Raw genomic sequence first — 21,146 nt, 5'->3', positions numbered from 1 at the left:
TAGACGTTCCCTCGCTGTGCCTATTTCGATGTTGGGCTGAGCAACGTCGAAGTTGAACATCGACGTTGCCAGCCCTGGAGGACGTGTAGACGTTATTCATCGAAATAGCCTATTTCGATGTCGCAACATCGAAATAAGCTATTTCGAAGTTGGGTGCACGTGTAGACGTAGCCATTGGGATGCATTCGGAGAGGCATTTCCAGCAGATCTAGAGAATTTATTATTCCCCTCTACTCAGCACTGGTGAGGCCACATCTGGAGTATTGTATCCAGTTCTGGGCCCCCCAGTGTAGAAAGGATGTGGATGCAGTGGAGTGGGTTCAGTGGAGGGCAACGAAAATGGTTAAGGGGTTGGAGTGCATGACCTATGAGGAGAAGCTGAGGAATTTGGGCTTATTTAGTTTGCAGAAGGGAAGAGTGAGGGTCGATTTGATAGCAGCCTTCAGCTTCCTGAAAGGGGACTCTAAAGGGGTTGGAGAGACACTGTTCTCAGTGGCGACAGACAGCAGAACAAGGAGCAGTGGTCTGAAGTTACAGAAGGAGCGGAGTAGATTGGATATGAGGAAAAACTATTTCACCATGGGGGCGGGGAAGCACTGGAATGCCTTACCAAGAGAGGTGGTGGAATCTCCATCCCTACAGGTTTTAAAGTCCCAGCTTTACACAGTCATGCCTGGGATGATTTGGTTGGGGTAGATCCTGCTTTAGGCAGGGGGACCTCCTGAGGTCCCTTCCAGCCCTAGAATTCTATGATTCTACAGTTCAGTTTTATGCCCATCTTTTCCTCTCCATCTTTCTGATAGCTCCTTTCCATCTCTCTTTCCTTTTCCACTCTCCCTGCATCTCTGATTTTCCTATCTTTGGAAAGCATTGACTTTCTTTTCATATATGCTCAACTCCTCCATAGTCTCCATTTACTCTCCAGTATTTCTCCATCTCTCTTTCTCATGTTACATTCTGTCTGGTCCCTTTGCTCCCACTTCTTCATTCAATTGTTGGCAGAGCTCTGGTTGACTTCAGTGGAGCCATGATTTCCTCCTCTGTTTCCATCTTGCTTCCTCGTTCTATTATTTCTTTACACTCACCTGTATTCTTCACTGACTCATCTGTCCCACCAAGGGCCCCCAGCTTTCTCTTCTTCTTTGGGAGCTCGCTTCTTTCACCCACCCTCACTCTTTTCCCTGGCATTCTGCCCTAATATCCCCTTACTCCTCTCCCTATCTCTTCTCTGCCTATCTCCAGACAGGACCGCCAGGACTCTCCATTTCCTCTGTTATTCTTCCAGACCTCCCCAGAGTCTTCCCCCCACTCCCAAGAGCCTGTTTCCTGCATCCCACACTCCCTATTTTGCATGTGAGGAGGCAGAGAGGGTTAAGTTGATGGTGCCACAGCTCAAGGCTAGTGATCTAATTTTGTCCCACTGAAAGTGTAAGATAATCAGATTTTAAACACTGTGGAAGAAATCCGAGTGCCAGTGAACTCTACACATGGGAATGATCCCATTGCAGGTAAGTTAAGCATGTGCTTCGGGTCAGGGCCAAAGCACTCAGCACCTTGCAGGATACAGTCTTGTATGTTTTTCAAACTACAAGAGGATGGAAACTGGAAATGGCACAGGTATTTTGGAGTTAGAATTTCTGTTCATTTGTCACAGCCTGGGTGAGATCTGTTTTTTCTAACTGTTAGTAAGGCTACAATTTAACCACTGATACTTTTTGTAAAAGTCATGGCCAGGTCATGGGCAAGAAACACAAAATCATGGCCGTGACCTGTCCATACATATCCTAAATGAATCTTGAGGGAAGCCTGCAGCACCAGCTGTGAGGTGGGTGGAGCCCTCAGGGGACTCTTCCTGGGGGGGAGGGGTCGGGGACCAGCAGCTGATCCTGCAGTCCTTGGGACCAGCTGCATCAGCTGCTGTTCAGCTGGTCTCTGAGGCCAGCTTCCTGGGGTTGCCAGGCTGGCTGAGGAGCCACTCCAGCAGTAGCCAGTATTGCTGTCCCCAGCACTGCCTTGTCCTGCGTCAGTCACACTGGCACCTGCAGAAGTCACTGGAAGCCACAGAGTCCGTGACTTCTGTAACCTCTGTGGCAAACACGGAGCCCTAACTGTAGCGATGGGGCTAATGGGTTCACTTCAAGCCTATCCCCATGTTGGGTGCAGCCCGGAGCAACACACAAGCTCATGGAGAAATTGTGCATCACAGAGTAAATGGCCCTATTGGGGCTTCCCAGTACAAATGCAGATGGAGACGGATGGCCGCATCCCTCATCTGAGTCCATTCTGTGCACCCACCTGATCTCCATAGGTCCTGTGCTCTGCGAAGCTCAAGGATTCCCCTTGTACCTGACTGCAGTGCATGGACTTAAGGGGAGAGGTGCTTCTCCTCCTTTCCTGTTTGCAGAGCAGCCCCTAACAACTTCGCCTGTAATTCATTATTTTTTTCCTCTAAATACCAAAGGTTGCCACACCGTGTGGCTGCTTTCCAAATGAAAGCAATACACTCACTGATTCAAGGCGGTGGCGAAATACCCTTTACGTTAGTGAGCATTCCAGTTGTTACATGCTGCTTCTTTATCTGGCTTGCCAGGGCTGCAGGGTGATTAATACAATTGTTCCCATCACTCGTAGAGCATAGCTGAACAATGTGCATTGTAATTCATCTCTTACGTTATACTTAGACGACACTGATCTATGGAAGCTGACACTAATGGGAATAAAATTCCTGAAAGCTGGGCATGTTTTTAATTTACTCAGCTACCTCCTATGAAAAAGTCATTCCGTGTAGATAAATCTTTCCGAAGCTCTGCGTGTGCTTTGATATTTCACGTTATGGCTACTTGAGTGCGCTGCACAAAGTAAACAGGCATAAATTTGAAACAAAGGCCCCAGTCCTACTCCAGCTAAAGTCAGTGGGCCCAGAAGAGGCCAAAATACAAAAACTACATTGGCTGCTCTTGTTCTCTCATCCTCTAGTTGGCTGGAGATCCGAAGGTGTTCACAGTAAATTATCCTTTTAATGGCTTCATCAATCATGCAGCACAGAAGCATAATATGTTCTTTAGGGGAAAAAGGAAAAAAAAAGAAGGGAAGACAAAAGAAAGAAAGAGGCAACAGTGTCTGGCTATTATTCTGCCTGTTTTCCTCCAGGTTGTGTTATTATATATGATCACCTTCCACGTGTGGGTAGAACCAAAAATAGCTGAAGGCACATAGGCTCAGACAGTTATGTTTAATCTTTCCTTACATCATCTTCTCATCTTACAAATAGGATGATGCCTGTGGTGTCCTTGTTTTGTGTGTTACTTCAAACAGGGAGGATTGTGATTGACGGAATAGACATCTGTAAACTGCCCCTGCACACCCTCCGGTCCAGGCTCTCGATTATTCTCCAAGACCCCATACTCTTCAGTGGTTCCATTCGGTAGGTGTTGATTCTCACTGTACAACTTACAGGGTTGCAGGGGCATGCCTGGGAGATAAGACCACGGAAGTAGCTATGGGGTATGGTGAAATGCAAGGGGAGGGACCTTAAATGCCTATTGCTGGTTCCACAATCTTCTCATAGAGCTCCAATAACATAAAGCCACAATGTGGCCTGGGAGTAGACCAGCATGCTGGAATAGAACAATAATTTCTGGATTTTTGTCACTCTCTCCTTTGCAGCTTTAATTTGGATCCAGAGTGCAAGTGCACGGATGATAGGCTTTGGGAAGCTCTGGAGATTGCTCAGCTGAAGAACATGGTCAAATCATTGCCAGGAGGTCTTGGTATGTCTAAATAAAGCCAAGTATCCATGAGTCTATGCTGATCCATAAAAAAGAGCCATAACTATATAAATACAGAGAAACTGTTGGACTGCTTAATGTCTCTCTGTCAGACAATGCATTCGGTACTTTGAGTCTCCCTATAATAGATGGCAAGCACTTGGGCCCAGATCCTAAGATGTAGTTAGATGCTTAACATTAGACACTTAAATACCTTCTAGGATTTGAACCCTGATGAGTATTCCAACAGTATACCAGAGAGAATGTGCATTCTGTGCTGCTGAGTGGTGTTTTAGCCTTTGACTTATTTCAGTGAAACAGTGATGTGACACATCAAGAGGTGGGGTGAGGGACCTGTTGTCAAAGGGTTAAAAGCTTTTAGAACGGTCTTGTAGCAAGGGCACCACTAGAGGAGGGGGGGGCAAAAGGACTGAAGCCTCCCCTCCCCCACTGTGTTTTGAATAAGGATACTGCTTGCTTATCTCTTGCCTCCTCTTGCTAACCAGGAGCAGAGGGAATGGATGCAGCTATCTTGATTTACTCCTCTTCCCCTCCTACTCCCTCTCTCACCCCTCACCTGCCAGAATGAGAAGAACAAAAGGGCCAGCCCATGCAAACTCCTGCTTGGCTCCTGGCTGAAATCAGGAGTAGCAGGGTTAGAATCAAAGGTTATGTCTACACTAGGCGAAAGTAAGTCAACTGCAGGTACGCAATTCTAACTACAATAGTTGCATAGCTATAATCGCTGTATCTGCACTTGGCTTACCTGGCCGAGTTTCTCCCGTAGATCTCCCTTACTCCATGTGGCTATGTCTACACTACCAGATAAATTCGATTTTATTACATTCAATTTTATAAAGCTGAGTTTTGCAAATTCGATTTTGAGTATCCTTGAGTACCTGCGAGTGGTGGGCACCCGTGAGCCAGGTGCAACAGCAGCAGTCAGCCTCTGGAGGCTAATGAATTTGATCCAAAGACATGGCGCTTACATACTAGCCTTCATTCGAACTGTTAAATTTTAGCTTGACGCTACATGCAGCCAGTCCCGACACTAGTATGCTATTGACATTAGTGCTCCTTAAACTGAGCTAATGGTATTTACAGAGAAGACAGTCACTTGGTACAATCGAGCTAACTGCCTTCAATTCGAATTTCTCTCAGAGTGTAGATGTAGCCTGTGTCTCCCGAGGAGTACAGGGGTTGACTGCAAGCCCTGAGGAGTCAATTTCACGTGTCCCTGCCAGGCACATGAGATCAAACCCCAGGAGATCAACCGTGAGCAGGTCGATCTTCCAAGCTAGTGTAGACATAGCCAGAGCTCTGGAGCTCTTGCTTGGCAAGAACTGAACTGCAGCAGCAAAAGCAAATCACAAAGCTGACAGCAGCAGTCACACCGCTTCCTTGCCTGCCTTGCTCTTCTCCCCTCACCAGCCAGCAGCTAAAGCTATGCTGCGTCTTCCTCTTCTGTCTCGCCTCATCCACACTGCTTGAAACAGTAGCTCTCTGTTCATCTCCCTCCCCTCCCTGGGCTGGCTGTTCTTTGCTCTACCAATGGAAATGCAGACGTGCATCCGGCAGAGCCAAAAGCAGGGCCAGGAGCTTCTGCAGCACTTTTTTTCAAATTCATTGAAACCAGCAAGGTGGGGAAGGAAGCTTTGTGCTTAGTTCAGGAGACAATTGCTGCAAATTCCCTCAAGAACTGCCCCTTGCCTTCACATGTTGCCATGTTACAATGACTGGCAGGACCAAGCCCCTTTGTGACAACGGAAAATGCAAGGCTTCTCAGGCAGGAGAGTGGCCTGCTGCCCCACCCACCATCAGGCTAGCCCAGTTTTAGATGTTTCAGTGCTTCACTGCAACAGCAGCAGAGCTAAAGAATGACCACCTGGTATCTTTCCCTGCTGTCAAGAAACAAACATGAGGGGTCACATGACAAACATTACTTGAATTACATTTAAAACTTCCCTATTTTTTCCAACACTCCAAGTTTTGGGAGAGTGGCATGGCCCTCTGTTCTTCCAGTTAGTCCCATTTGACTTTGAGAATTGTATCCTTGGCTACAATTGTCTTTGGATAAAGTTACCAGGTAGGACAGATAGGCTGTTACATTCTCCTTAGTGGTCACTTGATAATGAGTAGGGCATCTTCATGCTATTCTCCTATTTGTGAGTCCATTGAGGGCTGACCAACCCAATTCTGCAGCCACGGGTCTTATCACAGAAGGGGCAGGAGTTGGTAGGTGGTGGACGGGCTCAGGGGAGTTTTTGACGCTCTTTTCTCTTTCTCCGCCTCTCTGTCTGCATTGTGGCAGGACTCTCAAATTATGTCACGCACTCACGGATCACTGCTACAGGCTGTTACACACTAGTGATGATTCCCCTGTGAAAGCCTTGATCTTACCAAATCTGCCCAGGGTTGCACTTTTTGATTCTAGGTCGTTTTCTCAGAATACTTTTTAAGGGCCATGTCTACACTAGCCAAAAACTTCAAAATGGCCATGCAAATGGCCATTTCGAAGTTTACTAACGAAGTGCTGAAATACATATTCAGCGTCTCATTAGCATGTGGGCGGCCGCGGCTCTTTGAAATTGGCGTGGCTCGCCGCCGTGCGGCTCGTCCCGATGGGGCTCCTTTTCGAAAGGACCCCAGCTACTTCAATGTCCCCTTATTCCCGTCTGCTCATAGGAATAAGGGGACTTCGAAGTAGGGGGAGTCCTTTCGAAAAGGAGCCCCATCGGGATGAGCCGCATCAATTTCGAAGTGCCGCGGCCGCCTGCATGCTAATGAGGCGCTGAATATGTATTTCAGCGCTTCATTAGTAAACTTCAAAATGGCCATTTGAATGGCTATTTCGAAGTTTTTGGCTAATGTAAACACGGCCAAGGAGATGCTGCTCCTTTACATGTGCAGGTGCAGGCACATGCTGCCCTAAGTGCCCATTTTATAGCTGTGTGTCTGCCCTGCTCTTCCAACTGGAAAGTAATCTTCACTTCTGTTTACTTACTTTTTAGTACTTTTGAGGGTGGCAGAGTCTCACACACTTGAGTACCATGCATAAATTTCATTGAAGTTATGCACAAAGTGGCACTTCTGAATTTATTAGGTCATGAGCTTTCATGGGTCAAAGCCATAACTTCAGAAGGGAAGTGATGTTCACTCTCAACTCCTGCCAACTTAATCCTCTATATTTATCATAACTGTTTCTAAACACCCAAACCAATATGAACAATTTGTAATCCATAATTTATTGTAGCTCCATCCTGCTAATATTCGTCATTTAATAACATGCTATCTAGTGACATTTTAAGGTTGTCTTTTTTAATTTGGTTTAAGTTTGGTACCTTGTCTACTCTTGAGCAATCATTAATTTCATCACCCTTTCATTTGCTAATTAATGGACATACATTGTCTCTCATACTACTTTCCTCCTTGATAAACTTTAAGGTGTTAATCTTAACATCTGTAGTTTAGCCTCAGCTGATTTGTTAGTAGTGAAGACACTACACATCACAACACATCCATCTGATTTTGTTTGTAATGAGGAATTAAAAAGTTCTCCAAAAATATCATGCCCAAGAATAATCTAGAGAACATGCAGCCATTGTGCTGGCTCAGTATATGATCAAAACCACTTCAAGCCAGGGGGTGCCTCATCCCCCACACCTTTGGTTGAAGCATAACTGTAACTTTAAATAAAACTCAGTTATGAAATCTGAGGCTACAAAAAAGGTGCCAACCCCTTTGTAAAAAGGCTATGCAGCTGACTGAAAATAGTTTTTGGACCAAGATTCTTAGGCAGCATTTCAAACCCAAACATTGGAGCATTAGGATATTGAACGTGAAATGAATTAAAGGTCGTGGAACTGATAATTCTTCAGTGTCTGTACTTAGCTAAGTGGAGAAAATAAAGTACAGCCGGGCTGCATGAGCAGTGCTGCGGAACAGGAAACCTGTAGTTTTCCCCTGCTCTGAAGAAAGAAGCATGAGCAGCCAGCACCACAAATATTATTTAAATTACATGTAAAACTTCTGAATGTTTTCCAACTCTCTCAATGTTGTGGTGAATGGCAATGCCCCATTGTGGCCATTTGTTCTCCCATTGGGTACGTCGACACTACAATCTTACTTCCAAGTTAACTTCAAAGTAAAGGGGGGCTGCTCGTAGTAGCCCACAGAGCATCTACACACACTTTTCCTTACTTCCAAGTTAACTATTCCATTCCCAGGAATGGAGTAGTGGCTTATTTTGAAGTTTAACTTCGAAGTTAAATGTGTGTAGATGCTCTGCACTCTTTATTTCAAACTAAGGAGTCCTCCAAGGAGGGGGCGCCCCCCAGAGGATGGAGACAGAGGAGGGGTCTGAGGGCTCACAGGGCCTGGGCAAGGGCCGTGCCAAGAGGAGACCCTCCTGGACTGAGGAGGAGCTGAAGGACCTCTTTGCTCTGTGTGGGGAGGAGGAGTTCCTTCGACAAACCAGTGCCTGCCAGTACAATGCCGATGCCTTTGACTGGCTGGCCAGTGGCCCTGCCACCCGAGGCCACCCCGACCACACCGGCAGCAGCATCCGCATCAAGGTGAAGGAGCTGCACCAGACGTACATCAGGGCCCGTGGTGCTGCCAACTGATCGGGGGCTTGGCCTGTGCACTGCCCCCACTACCAGGAGCTGCACAGGTTCCTGGGGCCGAGGGAGGCAGCCAGCCTGGAGCACCTCATGGACACCGCTGGCCCCCAACCCCATGGACAGCGGCGAGGAGGTGGGCTCCTCCAACCCCTACGCAGAGACTGGCCCACCAAGACCAAGGGCAACGATGAAGGCTCCAGTGATGGGACCCTCATCATCGCCCTCCCCTCCTGGACACCAACCCAGGTGTCATCGAGCTGAGCCTTGCCCAAGCCTTGGGAGGTCACGGCTGGTATGTTTGGGGCAAGCAGGACATCGCAAGGGGACCGGGCCCCCCCAGAACAGCCCCACAGCCCTCACACCTGAGGATGGGGGAGCGGGAGGGAGCATGAACTGATCCTTGCCAGGCGGGAACCCCTGGGCATCCGGGATCTAATGGGCCTTCGGGTGGCAGGGGAGCAGGGCAGGGGGCAAGGGAGAAGGAGCCCCAGCCATCCCAGGATTGCAAACCATCACTCATGGTCTGTCGCCTGTCCCCTTCTCTCTCCGCAGATGCCTTGCCAGTCAGCCGACACCGCAGAGCTGAGCGGGCCGCGGTTGCAGAAGGCCGGGAGGCTGCCCCATCACCCCAGCCTGCACCCTCCCATGGCCGCAGCCGGCCCTGTCAGAGACGGTGGTGGAGGGATGAGGAGGCGGCTGCCACCCCGGTGGTTGTGCAGGAGATGACCGGGGTGCATTGGGAATGGCTGGTGATGGAGTGGGACGTGTGCGTGAGGCTGGCCAGCAGCATGGACACGGCGCTCCAAGCCTTGGCTGCCCACCTTGCGCAGCCTCCTGCCCCCTCCCACAGCTGCCCTCCAGCAGCTGCCCAACAGATCCCCACCGTGTGGCAGACCTGGCACCGGTGAAGCGCCTCTAGCTGGCCCGATGGCTGCTGGCCGAGGCAGGCACACCTGGCCCAGCCCCAGCGGCCCCCCCGCACACTGTCTGGGAGCAGAGCCCACAGCACCCCCACCCCAGCCCTACTTCCCCATGGTTCTGGCACCGTTGCAGCCCTGCAAGGGGCCCCAGACCCTGAGCAGTAGGGGCAGCTATGGCCAATGTGACTCCTGGCTCCCCATGCCTCTGGCCGACTGACCCTACTCCCATCCCAGCCCCACTCCCATTTCAGTACCCCACCCAAGCCCCCACCTCCCCACTGCCATCTGTTCCCCTCGTGCACACCGAAGGGTACCGTGTTCCATTCTGTGTTGTAATGTATTTTATTTCCCCCTTTATAGTGTGTTGTTCCCACCCTAACCCCGTGTCCCTGGTGCTTTGTGGGGCCGTGGGTGGAGGTGAGGGGCACGGGCTTGGTGTGGTGTGGTGCAGTGTGTGGCTGTGGGGGGTGGGGGCAGGTCAGGGTTGGCCCTGTATAAAGGCCCAGCACAGGGCATCCCAGACATTGACCCTGTCTCTCTGTGTCTCACGACACCGGGCAGTGGACGGATGCTCATAACCGGCCCCGGGTCCACAGCTCAGCCCTGGATAAAGGGCTCCCAGCAGCCTTCCACAAGGCTGTGGAGGGCACAGCAGGCAGCGATGACCACGGGGAGGTTTGGGAGGCTGACATCCAGCCTGGTGAGGAGGCAGCGAAACCTCCCCTTCAACCTCCTGAGCGCCTGCTTGACTGTGCCCCTGGCATGGTTGAGGCTGCCGTTAAAGGTGTCATGGGCTGGCGTGGTGTGTCTGGTATAGGGCCGCATGAACCGTGTGTGCAGCGGGTACGCGGCGTCGGCCACGATGCAGGGGGGCATTGTGGCATCCCCAAGTGGGAGCTCCCATGGGGAGGGGACATATGCGCCCTCCTGCATCCAGCGTCCCAGCCATGAATTCCAGAACACCTGGCTGTCATGGGCCCTGCCCGGCCACCCCACACACACGTCCAGGAAATGGCCCCTCATGTCCACCAGGACCTGGAGTACCACTGAGTGGTACCATTCCTGTTTATGTAGGCGCCCCCCACTGTGGTCCAGAGCCCGGATCGCAACATGTCTCCCATCCAGGGCTCTGAAACAGTTGGGGAAGCCCAGGTCTGCGAATCCAGCAAGGGCAGCGTCCAGGTCCCCCAGGGTCACAACATGTCACAGAAGCACTGTGTTGATGGCTTGGACAACCTGCAGGGGGAAAGAGGGGACATCCATGAACAGCAGACCAGGAGGCCCCCTGCCCCCACACCCCTGCCACAGACAGCCCCCCAGCCTCCTCACCAAGAGCCCCCTGCCCCCCAAACAGGGGCCACCTGCCCCTTTCCCGGTCACCCCCACCCCAGGGTGGGTCCATGGTGGGGGCTGGCCATACCTCACTCAGCACTGCTGTGATGGTGGCCTTACCAACGCCAAATTGGTGGCTGCTGGATCTGTGGCTGTCGGGGGTGGCCAGCTGCCATTGTGCGATGGCCACCCTCTTCCACAGCGGGAGCACTGGCCACATGTGGGTGTCCCGGTGCTGGAGGACTGGGGCAAGCCAGTGGCAGAGGTCCTCGAGTGTCTGCCAGGTCATCCTGAAATTCCTCAGCCACCGTTCATTGTCCCAGTCCTCTAGCACCATTCGGTGCCGGTGGTGTAGGCCCACTGGCGCCGGCTCAGGGGAAGGGGCAATGGGGGAGGGGCAGCAGGGTCATGGCAAGGGCCTGGGGGCTGGCGAGCCCCCTGTGCTGCTGGTACTGCATGGTGAGCAGCACAGCCAGCAGGCTGACCAGGGTCGAGAGGGCATCATCCTCGGGGAGGGAGGGAGCTGACGTGGTCTCTGGCTGTTCCCCCCACACGTGCTCTGCTGCTGTCCTTACCCTGTCAGCCTTGGGCACATGCAGGCTGTGGGTGTTGGGAGGGGCCCTTTAACGGGTCGGCTGGCTGCGAGCCCGGAAGGGCTTGTCACCCATGCGCTCCCATGCCTGCATCATTTCCTGGCCCCTTACTTCGAAGTAGGGGTTGTTTGTGTGTGGACGTTTGACTTCGAAGTTTCGGGGATCCTACTTCAAAGGGAGGGAGGGTGTTTTTTGTGTGTGGTCGCTCTACTTCAAAGTTGCTAACTTCAAAGTTATACTTCGAAGTAAGCAACTTCCAAGTTATTTTGTAGTGTAGACACAGCCATTTAGTCCCATTTGGCTATGGTAATACAGAAAAATATTGATTCCTCTGTGAATACCTGGATTTTACCAACTCTCCCAGAGTGGAGTTGCAGTTTTTTAGGACCTTTTTCCAGGCTACCTTTTGAGGAGCTGCTGCCCTAAATTGCTGCCCTTTTTTGCAGCATTCTGATGTAGCTCCTCATCCAGCTAGTAAATATTCTTCTCTCTTTTTGTACTTATTGTTTACCATTTCTGCGGATGGCAGAGTCTCACAAATTTGAGTACAATCATTGAAGTTCAGGAAGCTGATGATTACGTCCTCAAACCCTTACAGCAACACATTAGAAACCTCCTTCCAACTTAGTTCTTTATATTTATCATAACCATTTGTATAAACCCTTCAGTGAACATAAATCTGAGACAATCAGAACAATTTGCATGATTTGGCTGCCAAAATATGTTTGTAATAGATCTATAAATGGTGCTAACATCCATCATTTTATTATACCCTAGGTATTGATTGTTTTCAAAGGTATAGATGGTAGTGTTAATTGAAGAAAAAAAGCTTAAATAAATGGATCGGGCTAGTTTGTGGCTAACTTTTAAGTTACTATGGGTAATTGACACAGCAGAAAATAGACCTGGGAATCAAGGTTAGAGCTGGTCCCCCTCAAAAAAACATTAAAATGGCACCCATCTTGCAGCAGCAGTTCTCTGAAGCTCTAACAGCTGTGTCTCCTAATTATGTCACCAAACGAGCATTTCCCATCCCATTTCAGGCCTGGTTCATGAAAGAAAATCTTTATCTACATTCCATATTATTAAAACATAACACTAGGCCTTCCCAGATGTGTTAACTCCTTACTCCACAATCATGTGAGATGGTCTGTGGTTCTCACGGTGATGTTCCCAACAACTGCATTCAGTTTCCTGAATACAACTTTATTCCAACACTGTGCAGAGATGATATTCCTGGTATATTGCAGGGGTATTATTGATGGTTGAACAGCTGTTCCACAGAGGTCTTCTGGTAAATTGAAAATAATTTCTGACATTTGTTTGCTCTGTCATTTATTTGCCCAGTTGAATAACCCCCCAAGACCACAGTATTTGGATGGCATAATCCTTAAATCTAACTATGTTAACAGATGCAGTGGTAACAGAAGGGGGAGAGAATTTCAGTGTGGGTCAAAGACAGCTTTTCTGCCTGGCCAGGGCCTTTGTTCGCAAGAGCAGCATTCTCATCATGGATGAAGCCACAGCTTCTATTGACATGGCCACAGTGAGTATATCAGTCACATTGTGATTACTTGCTTAGGCTTTTAAGAGGAAAGAAGACATTGGAAGGTGAGGGGTTGTGTTTTTGGCATTGTCTATCCCCCGTGCTGCCATTCATGGCACCCAGCCAAGAGAGACTGATAACTTTTTTAACCTTTCCATTAGTTTTTCAGTTATTTTAGTCTTAATTTTGATTTCCATGGTGAGGGGCAAAGGGTTGAAGAAAAATCCTGCAGCTAACCTATGTCACACTGCATCAGTGAACAGACAGAGGGCAATATCCTGCATAGTCCTGAGTCTTTGACAGTGAAGGGCGCAAAGCATGTAAGAGAACTGAATAACTGTGGAGCCTTTTCCTTGACAGGAAAACATTTTGCAGAAGGTTGTGATGACTGCCTTCGTGGACCGCACCGTAGTAACGATAGCCGTAAGTATTGACTCCAGTGGATTCTCCTCACGCCCTCATTCTTGCTGCAGTTATACTTGCTTTTCACCAAGCAGTTGTTGCTATGAAAATAAACTAAGATTCAGGCTCAAACCTTCATCTGGTTCCACAGTTTTGCAAATACTTAGGTGGGCCAAGTGAAAACCCTCACATCACAATGCTGGAGTGGAATTTGGCCTCTGAATCTGGATCCTATTACAAATATCCTTTTACGTTCAAACACTCTAATCAGCTGGTTGGTCAATTTCCCCTCTCAGAGGTTTTGCAAAGCAGCTGCAGGAACAAAATTGATGACCCCCTGCTAACTGGGACTCCTTGATGCTTCAGCACCCAGCTGGCACTGGGTGATAAATACCCCTCCCCCAACTCTGCAAAGGAGGGGAGTGGAAATTAACCAACCCTGGGTGGGCTAGGGGCTCAAGCAACAAGGCTGCCTGATTCCCAGCTGGTGCGGGGTTGGTCAATTTCCCCTCAAAGGGGCTTTGCAAAGTGATTGTGGGAGGGAAATTGACAACACGCCATCTGGGACTCAGGCAGCCTTGCTGCTTGAGCCTCCAGCTGGCAGGAGCATCAATTCCCCTTCCCCCTGCCAAGGCTCTGCAAAGAGTCGGGGCGGGGGGGGGAAATTGATCAACCATGGCTCAAAGGAGCTGCTGGGGAGGAGAACCTGCTCTCTGGAATCATAAACAGCTCAGTGGTTTGAGCATTGGCCTACTAAACCCAGGATTGTGAGCTGAGCCTTTGAGGGGGCCGGTAGGTATGTGGGGCAAATAGAACAGAAGGGGGCAAAAAAAGGGGATGGTGCTTGGCCCCGCCAAGAGGGCAGGAGACTGGACTTGATGACCTCCCAAGGTCCCTTCCAGCTCTATGAGATGTGTGTGTAACTGCTGAAGTTTGCAGCTGTCACTCCGATCATGGTGGACGTTCACACAAAAAAGTGGGTGTGCCGTGGAATTTTTTGTGTCATCAAAATGTGCCATGTTACTGAAAACGTTGGAAGTCACTGATGTAAAGAAACCCAGACTACAGGCAGACCTACACACACACACTTTCTGCACTGAAATCTTGGGTGTACATCTACAGAATGCCAGTGTACCATTGGAACAGGGAACTTGGAAGGCCCAACAGCCTACTGATTTGAGTACTTGACTTCCACAACCCTTCTTCTGGGGTTCAGACTGCCTCAGTCTTTAAGGTAGGCTGGGGTGGGGAGACCCAGACCCTTCCACTCCTTTGGATTCCAGCCCTGGGTTCTATGTAAGTCAGCTGCTAAGTAGGAGATCTCCCAGTGGAGCGTCTACGCCCACTACCATGGGCTGTTTCCTACTGTTGCTCCTTATAGTCCACATTGCAGTAACAGGTTCTCTGGTAGTTCCACCTTGTGGACACTGGGTGGTAACCTGCTGCAGTGCTAGATCCCTTCAGGCAGGGCTAGAACCCCACTAAGGCCTCTGTGCTTTGTCACTCAGGTTCCTGTCAGGCTGAGTGCTCCCAGGCCTCTTTCTCCCTCCCTTTTGGCCAGGAAGACAGTGCTTATTCCTGATGGCTACCTTGTCTAGCAGGCTAGTGATTTTTCTTCTCAGGTGGGGAGGCAGCTAACTAGGGCCCCTTCACCAGTCAGCCCCAAATTGAGCCAGGCTTGCTCCTTTTCTCTTCCAGCACTGGCTGCAGGTAAAGCAGCCTGAAGCTAGCTGGACCCAAAGGGTCTTTTTAACCCTTTCCATGCTGGTGGGTTGTTTGTCTATTTCAGTCTTCATTCTCAACTCAGTTCCCCAAGTATGCTTTTGACGTACGGCTACAAACTCCAGTACATCAGTGCTCACTAGGGAACATTTCATGTGCAGCAGAAGGGGCCACATGGACAGTTAGCGTGTACTGAGCTGTAGTGCTGTAGGTTTACGCCTCAGTTTGCCATACATTAAGGCTGTTTCTAATATGCTAATAAACAGCCTGAAATATGCTAATGAGGCATGGATGTAAATTCCCCTCACCTCATTCGCATAAGGTCACATGATTTGGAGTCCGGAAGACACTCTTCTGGACTCCAAAACAGCATGTAGAAGCGCGGCCCCTGGGGAGGTCTTCCAGAAGGAAGTCCTCTTTCTGGAGGCCCTTTCTTCCCCAAAATTTTCAGGAAGAAGGGGCCTTCTGGACTCCAAATCATGTGACCTTATGCTAAAGAGGTACGGGGAATTTACATCAGTGCCTCATTAGCATATTTTGGGCCATTTTAAAGTGGCATGTCTAGAAACAGCCTAAGTGTCTGTGTAGATCAGTCTTATGTGATCTGGTACTTACTTTCAAATTCTATGACTCTACTATATATATAAAAGTACCTTAAAGTAGTTTTATCGTGTGATATGCTTAGTTGGCAGACACTTGTTTTGTGTTTGAAATAAACTTTTGCATCAGTAGCTTTTTCACTTGCCTTGTCTCGGGTATGATCGAGTTCTTAACACAAGATTGGAGTCAGTTCTACTGGGTTTCATTTCCAGCTGTACCAGTTACTTATGGTGGTTTCTTGGTAACCTCGGATACATGGTGGTATCTTAGGAAAATTACTTAACCTACTTCATGTATAAAGTACTTTAGAACCTCAGATACATAAAAGCATAACACAGTAGGAACAGACAAATTCCCATTCAGAAAACTGTTGTTCCAATTCATGTCTGATTCGTACTGTTTCTCTCCCTAAAATACTGCTTGTCTATGGGCTCCTCTTTTCCACACCCCTGTTTGAAAAAAAATAATAATGTGTTTGTATTTGGCTTTCTTCTTCCTCACAAACCATTTTCCTTCAACTGGTTTCATGTTCTTTCTTCCTTTGTGGCTGATCCTTCCTCCTGTTTTTTCTCCCCACCTTTCTGTTCTTCTTTTCAGCACCGAGTGTCTCAGATCTTGGATGCAGACCTTGTGTTAGTCCTTTCTGATGGTTTTCTAATTGAGTGTGATACTGCTTCAAACTTGCTCCTCAAAGAGGATGGCCTGTTCACCACTCTGGTGAAGACTAACAAGTAGACTCTCTAGGTATACACTGCTTGCAAGATATCTGGCTGTTCGGTAGTTACCTTTAGCTCTTCAGTTATCTTACCTCTGCTACAGTTCTCCTGCTCTGAAATGACAGAACGAAGGGCCATTCACTACACTATACAGGTTGAACCTCTCTATTCCAGCTCTCTCTCGCCCGGCAACATCCGTAATCCAGCATAATTTTAGTTAGCTGGATGACCACTTATCAGGTTATGGCCAAGTTTCCTGTGGTCCTATGAAGTTTGTTCACAGATACCAGTCCTGACTCTCAGTGTTCTGTGCTGTTATTTTGCTGTAATTTACCCCTAACTGTCTTCTAAGAGCCCAGTAAGCAGTGGAAGTGTTAGTAATGTGCTAGAAAATATTGACCTCCCATTGCTGGCAAATTCTCTCATTGGGCAGCAGTCAGGTCCCAAGTGTACCAGACTAGAGAAGTTCAGTCTGTGGTACTTTCAAATGACGTTTCTATGTAAATTCAAAATCCCATATTAATGAATGCACTATCTTTGAAAGAGTAACCAGTCTAATATTATAGTAATACACATTATAATTTATGACATAATAAATAATTGCTTTTGAAAATAACATTTGAAATGAGTTCCATATCTCTGTCCAGACCTTGATGGACATGGGTCCACATCACAGATGACAATTTTGTTGGCAGTCTCAGAAGAGATACCAATGACTGAATTAGCTTGGAAACTGAATTACCATCTCACCCCTAAGGATGTCCCCTCAGATTGGGACTGAGCTATACTGACAGGACAGCCTAGGGAAGAACTTGCACAACCATTGTTCATGTTGTGTGGTTAAATGTCCGAGGTCATTCATTCTCCATCTCTGTCACTCATACCCCAGTGCTAAATTAGGCACAAAAACAAGCAAAACAAAGCAAAAATGCATTTGAAGTAAGGAAGCATAAACTTTTTAGTCTCTTAATGCTATTGTTGCCACTAGGACTTGAGCCAGGACACAGTTCCATATAAGTATGAATGAATGCTAGTAGCTATAAGACACAGTTTAGTGGGGTAAGCCTGTGGCTCTCAACCTTTCCAGGCTGCTGACCTCCTTTCATGAGAGTGATTTGTCTTGTGTACCACCAAGTTTCACCAAACTTAAAACCTACTTGCTTACAAAAATCCAACATAAAAAATTGTCACAGTACACTGTCCCTGAAAAATTACTATCTCACTTTATCATATAATTATCAAATAAACCAATTGTAACAGAAGTATTGTACTTACATTTCAGTATATAGAGCAGTATAAACAAGTCATTGTCCAGATGAAATTTTAGTTTGTATTGACTTCGCTAGTATTTTTTATTTGGTCTGTTTTAAAACTAGGCAAATTGCTAGGTAAATCCATGTATCTTCTCGATGACCACTTTGTGAGCCCAGGGTATGTGTACCCATGTTTGAGAACCACAGGTTTAAGCTTCAGTCTTGCCTGAAATGAAGAGTCCAAATCACAGCAGAGCCAACCCAGCCCAGGACCTTCTTTGGCACAAAAATTGAGGTCCATGCAGTGTGAGTGGTTTTAGTACAAACCCAAAATTCCATGCCTCATCTAATCTGCATGATCACAGAAAGTACAAATGGTACTTTTTATGAGTGCAATTTGTCTGGATCCTTGGTCAAGTCCTTCCAAAGGGAAAGGTGTATATTAGTGGTTGTGTACCTATATGTATCAGGGCTTATTCCTGGACCCACATGCACAAGTTTAGTTCAAAATGATCAGTTCCTTAGGGCCCAGTCAGGAAGGATACTGAGAACTTTCCACATCAGTGAGTAGGGAGTGTGTTTCAGTCCCTTCGGGGGCTGTTCAACACAATGGGGCTCAGTCTTGCAGACACTCAGGAACATGCTTAATTTAACACATCTGAGTAGGCCTATTTTGTTCAAAAGGGCCCCTCACACACTGAAAGGTAAGCAACTGCGTACATATTTTCAGACTTGGGGCCACAGTTGCTAAAGTGCTTTGAGATTCCGTAGGATTAAAATAGTTGAATAGGGCCTCAACTAAAACCCATGGAAGACAATAGCATGCATACCACTAACTTTAAGAAGCATTGGATCAGGTACCATTATTGTATCTGTATTATTATAATTGGGCTATTATTGTAATGAGAATTTCTGTATGCTTTTGTTTTACCACAGCATCGGGTTCACACTATTCTGACTGCCGACCTGGTCATTGTGATGAAGCGAGGGAACATTTTGGAAAATGACACACCAGAGAACTTGCTGTCTCAGGAAGATAGTATCTTTGCTTCTTTTGTCCGGGCTGACATGTGAAAGGTCGCTAAATCACATGCTGTATTTTTAATAGCTGATTTTTAAACAAAGGAAATCCAAATATTTTCTATTCAATATAGCGTCACATTAGTCTCTTCAGAGGTTTTCTTTCTCCGTGTTTCTATGTTTAAATAATAAAGCCCATTGCAATCTATGTATGCCTCAAAACAATAAAAATGTCATTGTATCCTCTCCCCACGTGCCAGCACACAAGCACACACGTATTTGCAACAGTTTGATTTCTTGGGAGTCAGGCATTTTCCTCGGAAGTCATCAATGACATTTTTCTTTCTTGTAATGAGCAAATGCATTAGCTGCTATTAGGAAAGGCATATGTTATATTAACACCAGAGATCAAATGGTTTAATTGGTACAGAGAACTTAAAGGGCCCCTGGGGTATTCTCCCATAGGGTGAAAAATAACTACATAACACATGGTGTGAGCTGATGCATTGCACAGACTTTGCCTGCCAAAATATCTCTTTACACTAAGTATAACAGCCTTCCCTTGAAAGCATAATGTAGAAGCATCCAAAAAGGGAAATCCTACTCTCCTCCACTTTAATTCACATGCACTAGGTTAGTACAACGCCATCTTTTAAACACTATAGTGGTTACCCTCGAGATAGCTACCGTAGATGCTTGGACTTTAGTACGCTTCCCTTATGTTATAATGGCTCTTGTTCTCTTTTTGATGTGCTTGTGTTTTTTTCATTACATGCTGGTGTACTGTAAGGATGACACGGACATCTACTCTTCCCAATGATGATGGCAAAACAATATCAAATTGAAGTAAAAATTAAGCTCAGTATTTTCAAAGCGTAGGCTCTTAAATCTACATTTTTTCTGGGGCCTCTTGAAAGTCAAAAGGCCAGAATCATCCCTTGTGTCATCATAGTGGCTTCAATAAGCTGACACCAGCGATGAATTCTATTCAGTATGTTAAGGCTTAGTATTCAGGTAAATAGGAACTTTGAATCCTGGCTGAAACATCCCAGTTAAATATGTAAGGTCTGACCTTACAATTAGACAATCATTAGGAACTATGCATGAGTCTTAATCTTCTTGTGGTATTCTCTTATTGTGAACCTCCATTTGCTTCTCCCTACCCCCCAAAAACACGCTTCATATTTCTACTTCTTAATCAAATCCTGAGCTTGGGGGAATGGGTTTCAAAGCAGTCTAGAGGATTTTGATACATCTCAATGAAAGGTATGAATCTAAATTCTTTTATGTGCCTTCAAAAGTTTCAACCAGAAATCCCCCTACAACTGACTACTATTTAGGACTAAATTTTACACTTCTGTTTGTGAACATAAATCCCACTGTACAAATGAGAAATTTTTATACATACTTCCAAAGGCAGAATCTGGCCCATACACTTTTTGGGGGATTGGTACTATTCAACATGCCTCATATCTATCCACTACTGTCAAGGAAAGAAGGATGGTGCTATCATGATCAATGTAGAGGTAAGTCGGAGGGAGGAAGAAACTGTCTCAATAGTTGAGATTTTGAGGTGGTTTAAGATCTGCATTCAACTTTTGCAGACTTGTCCTGATGGTGTAAAGAGCCAGCCATTTACTAGTGATCCAGCTTGACTATATGAAATAAATATGCATGGATCACTTAGCCAGCCCAAAGAAATCATTCAGGAACATTTCCTGAGGTGCATCACTTCTGACAATTCTTGTTGTTTGCTGGATAAATTCATGGTGTTGACCTCTGTCATGCAACTAAATAAATAAATAAATAAATAAAGCAGATGTTTGCCACATAGGAGCATGTTTATTCTGCAGGAATCCAAGAGACACAGTCATTGTTGGTTTTATTACATTGAGGCTGATGAACTTACAATAGAGAGGAATTAGAGTCACCCTGTTTAGATGCAATGTTAAGAGGAAAAGCCATTAGTTTTGCTGACCTCATCCATTCATTGAACTGTCTATGCAGTATTGGTTTAACACTTTCCAAGTGGTCCAGTCCAATTGACTAGGCAATAAAATCCTGGCATCACTGAAGTTAATGGTAAAATTCCCAACTGACTTTGAAGGGCTGGGATTTCACATGGGATCATGGAAAGCCTGATATGAACAATTCACAAAGCACTCCTACTACATTTGCTCCAAAGTCATGACAGAGGACACAGGGCAGGTTCTTGCCTATGCAATACCTCTACCATGCTTGCATTTACTAGATGCTTCCTTTCTAATATGTGAAGGAGAAAATCATATGTAATGGACTGTGAAGGACTTCCCAGCCAGCCAGTTCGTCAGGACTGTCTGGCAAGATATTAACTAAATGTAGCAAACATAGTTTGTAATAGTAATATCTTATGGATTCATTATTGTACAGGGAGCTTATCTGCATAAGGAGCTATGCAGTCATTTGGAAGTTAAGAGACTAATTTTCTCTGTTTTCAGTACTTCCCTTCCTTGCTGTGTGGGGCCTACTGTCTCCCTCCATCCTCCTTCCCTTCCTCGCTGCCTCATACTACTTTCCTGTTTGAGACATACCCCTGTGTGCCCGCTGAGGCCTTCCTCCATTTCCAGACAGCTCCACACTTACCCTTCCTTCTCCAGCCTCCCCTTCTGGCTGC

General features: G+C 47.0%; 1 protein-coding gene across 2 annotated transcripts in view; it reads left to right on the top strand.

Annotated features, from left to right (window-relative positions):
• Positions 1 to 20,313, top strand: part of ABCC9 (ATP binding cassette subfamily C member 9) — a 144,391-nt gene extending 124,078 nt beyond the window's left edge. Inside the window, exons 35-40 of one of the 2 annotated variants that reach the window (XM_075004625.1) lie at positions 3,316 to 3,424; positions 3,667 to 3,770; positions 12,647 to 12,780; positions 13,141 to 13,203; positions 16,102 to 16,248; positions 18,410 to 18,548. In XM_075004625.1, the coding sequence (XP_074860726.1) occupies positions 3,316 to 3,424; positions 3,667 to 3,770; positions 12,647 to 12,780; positions 13,141 to 13,203; positions 16,102 to 16,239 (548 nt within the window). In that variant the 3' untranslated portion in view covers positions 16,240 to 16,248; positions 18,410 to 18,548. Of the gene's footprint in view, positions 1 to 3,315; positions 3,425 to 3,666; positions 3,771 to 12,646; positions 12,781 to 13,140; positions 13,204 to 16,101; positions 16,249 to 18,409 lie in introns of both variants that reach the window. The other variant, XM_075004630.1, reaches the window with a different exon arrangement.
• The last annotated feature ends 833 nt before the right edge of the window (positions 20,314 to 21,146 follow it).

The sequence above is a fragment of the Carettochelys insculpta genome, chromosome 1, assembly GCF_033958435.1.
Source record: "Carettochelys insculpta isolate YL-2023 chromosome 1, ASM3395843v1, whole genome shotgun sequence".
Lineage (NCBI taxonomy): Eukaryota > Metazoa > Chordata > Testudines > Carettochelyidae > Carettochelys > Carettochelys insculpta.
The sequence above is the reverse complement of the archived record's forward strand: the minus strand, read 5'-3'. Positions and strand labels throughout refer to the sequence as shown.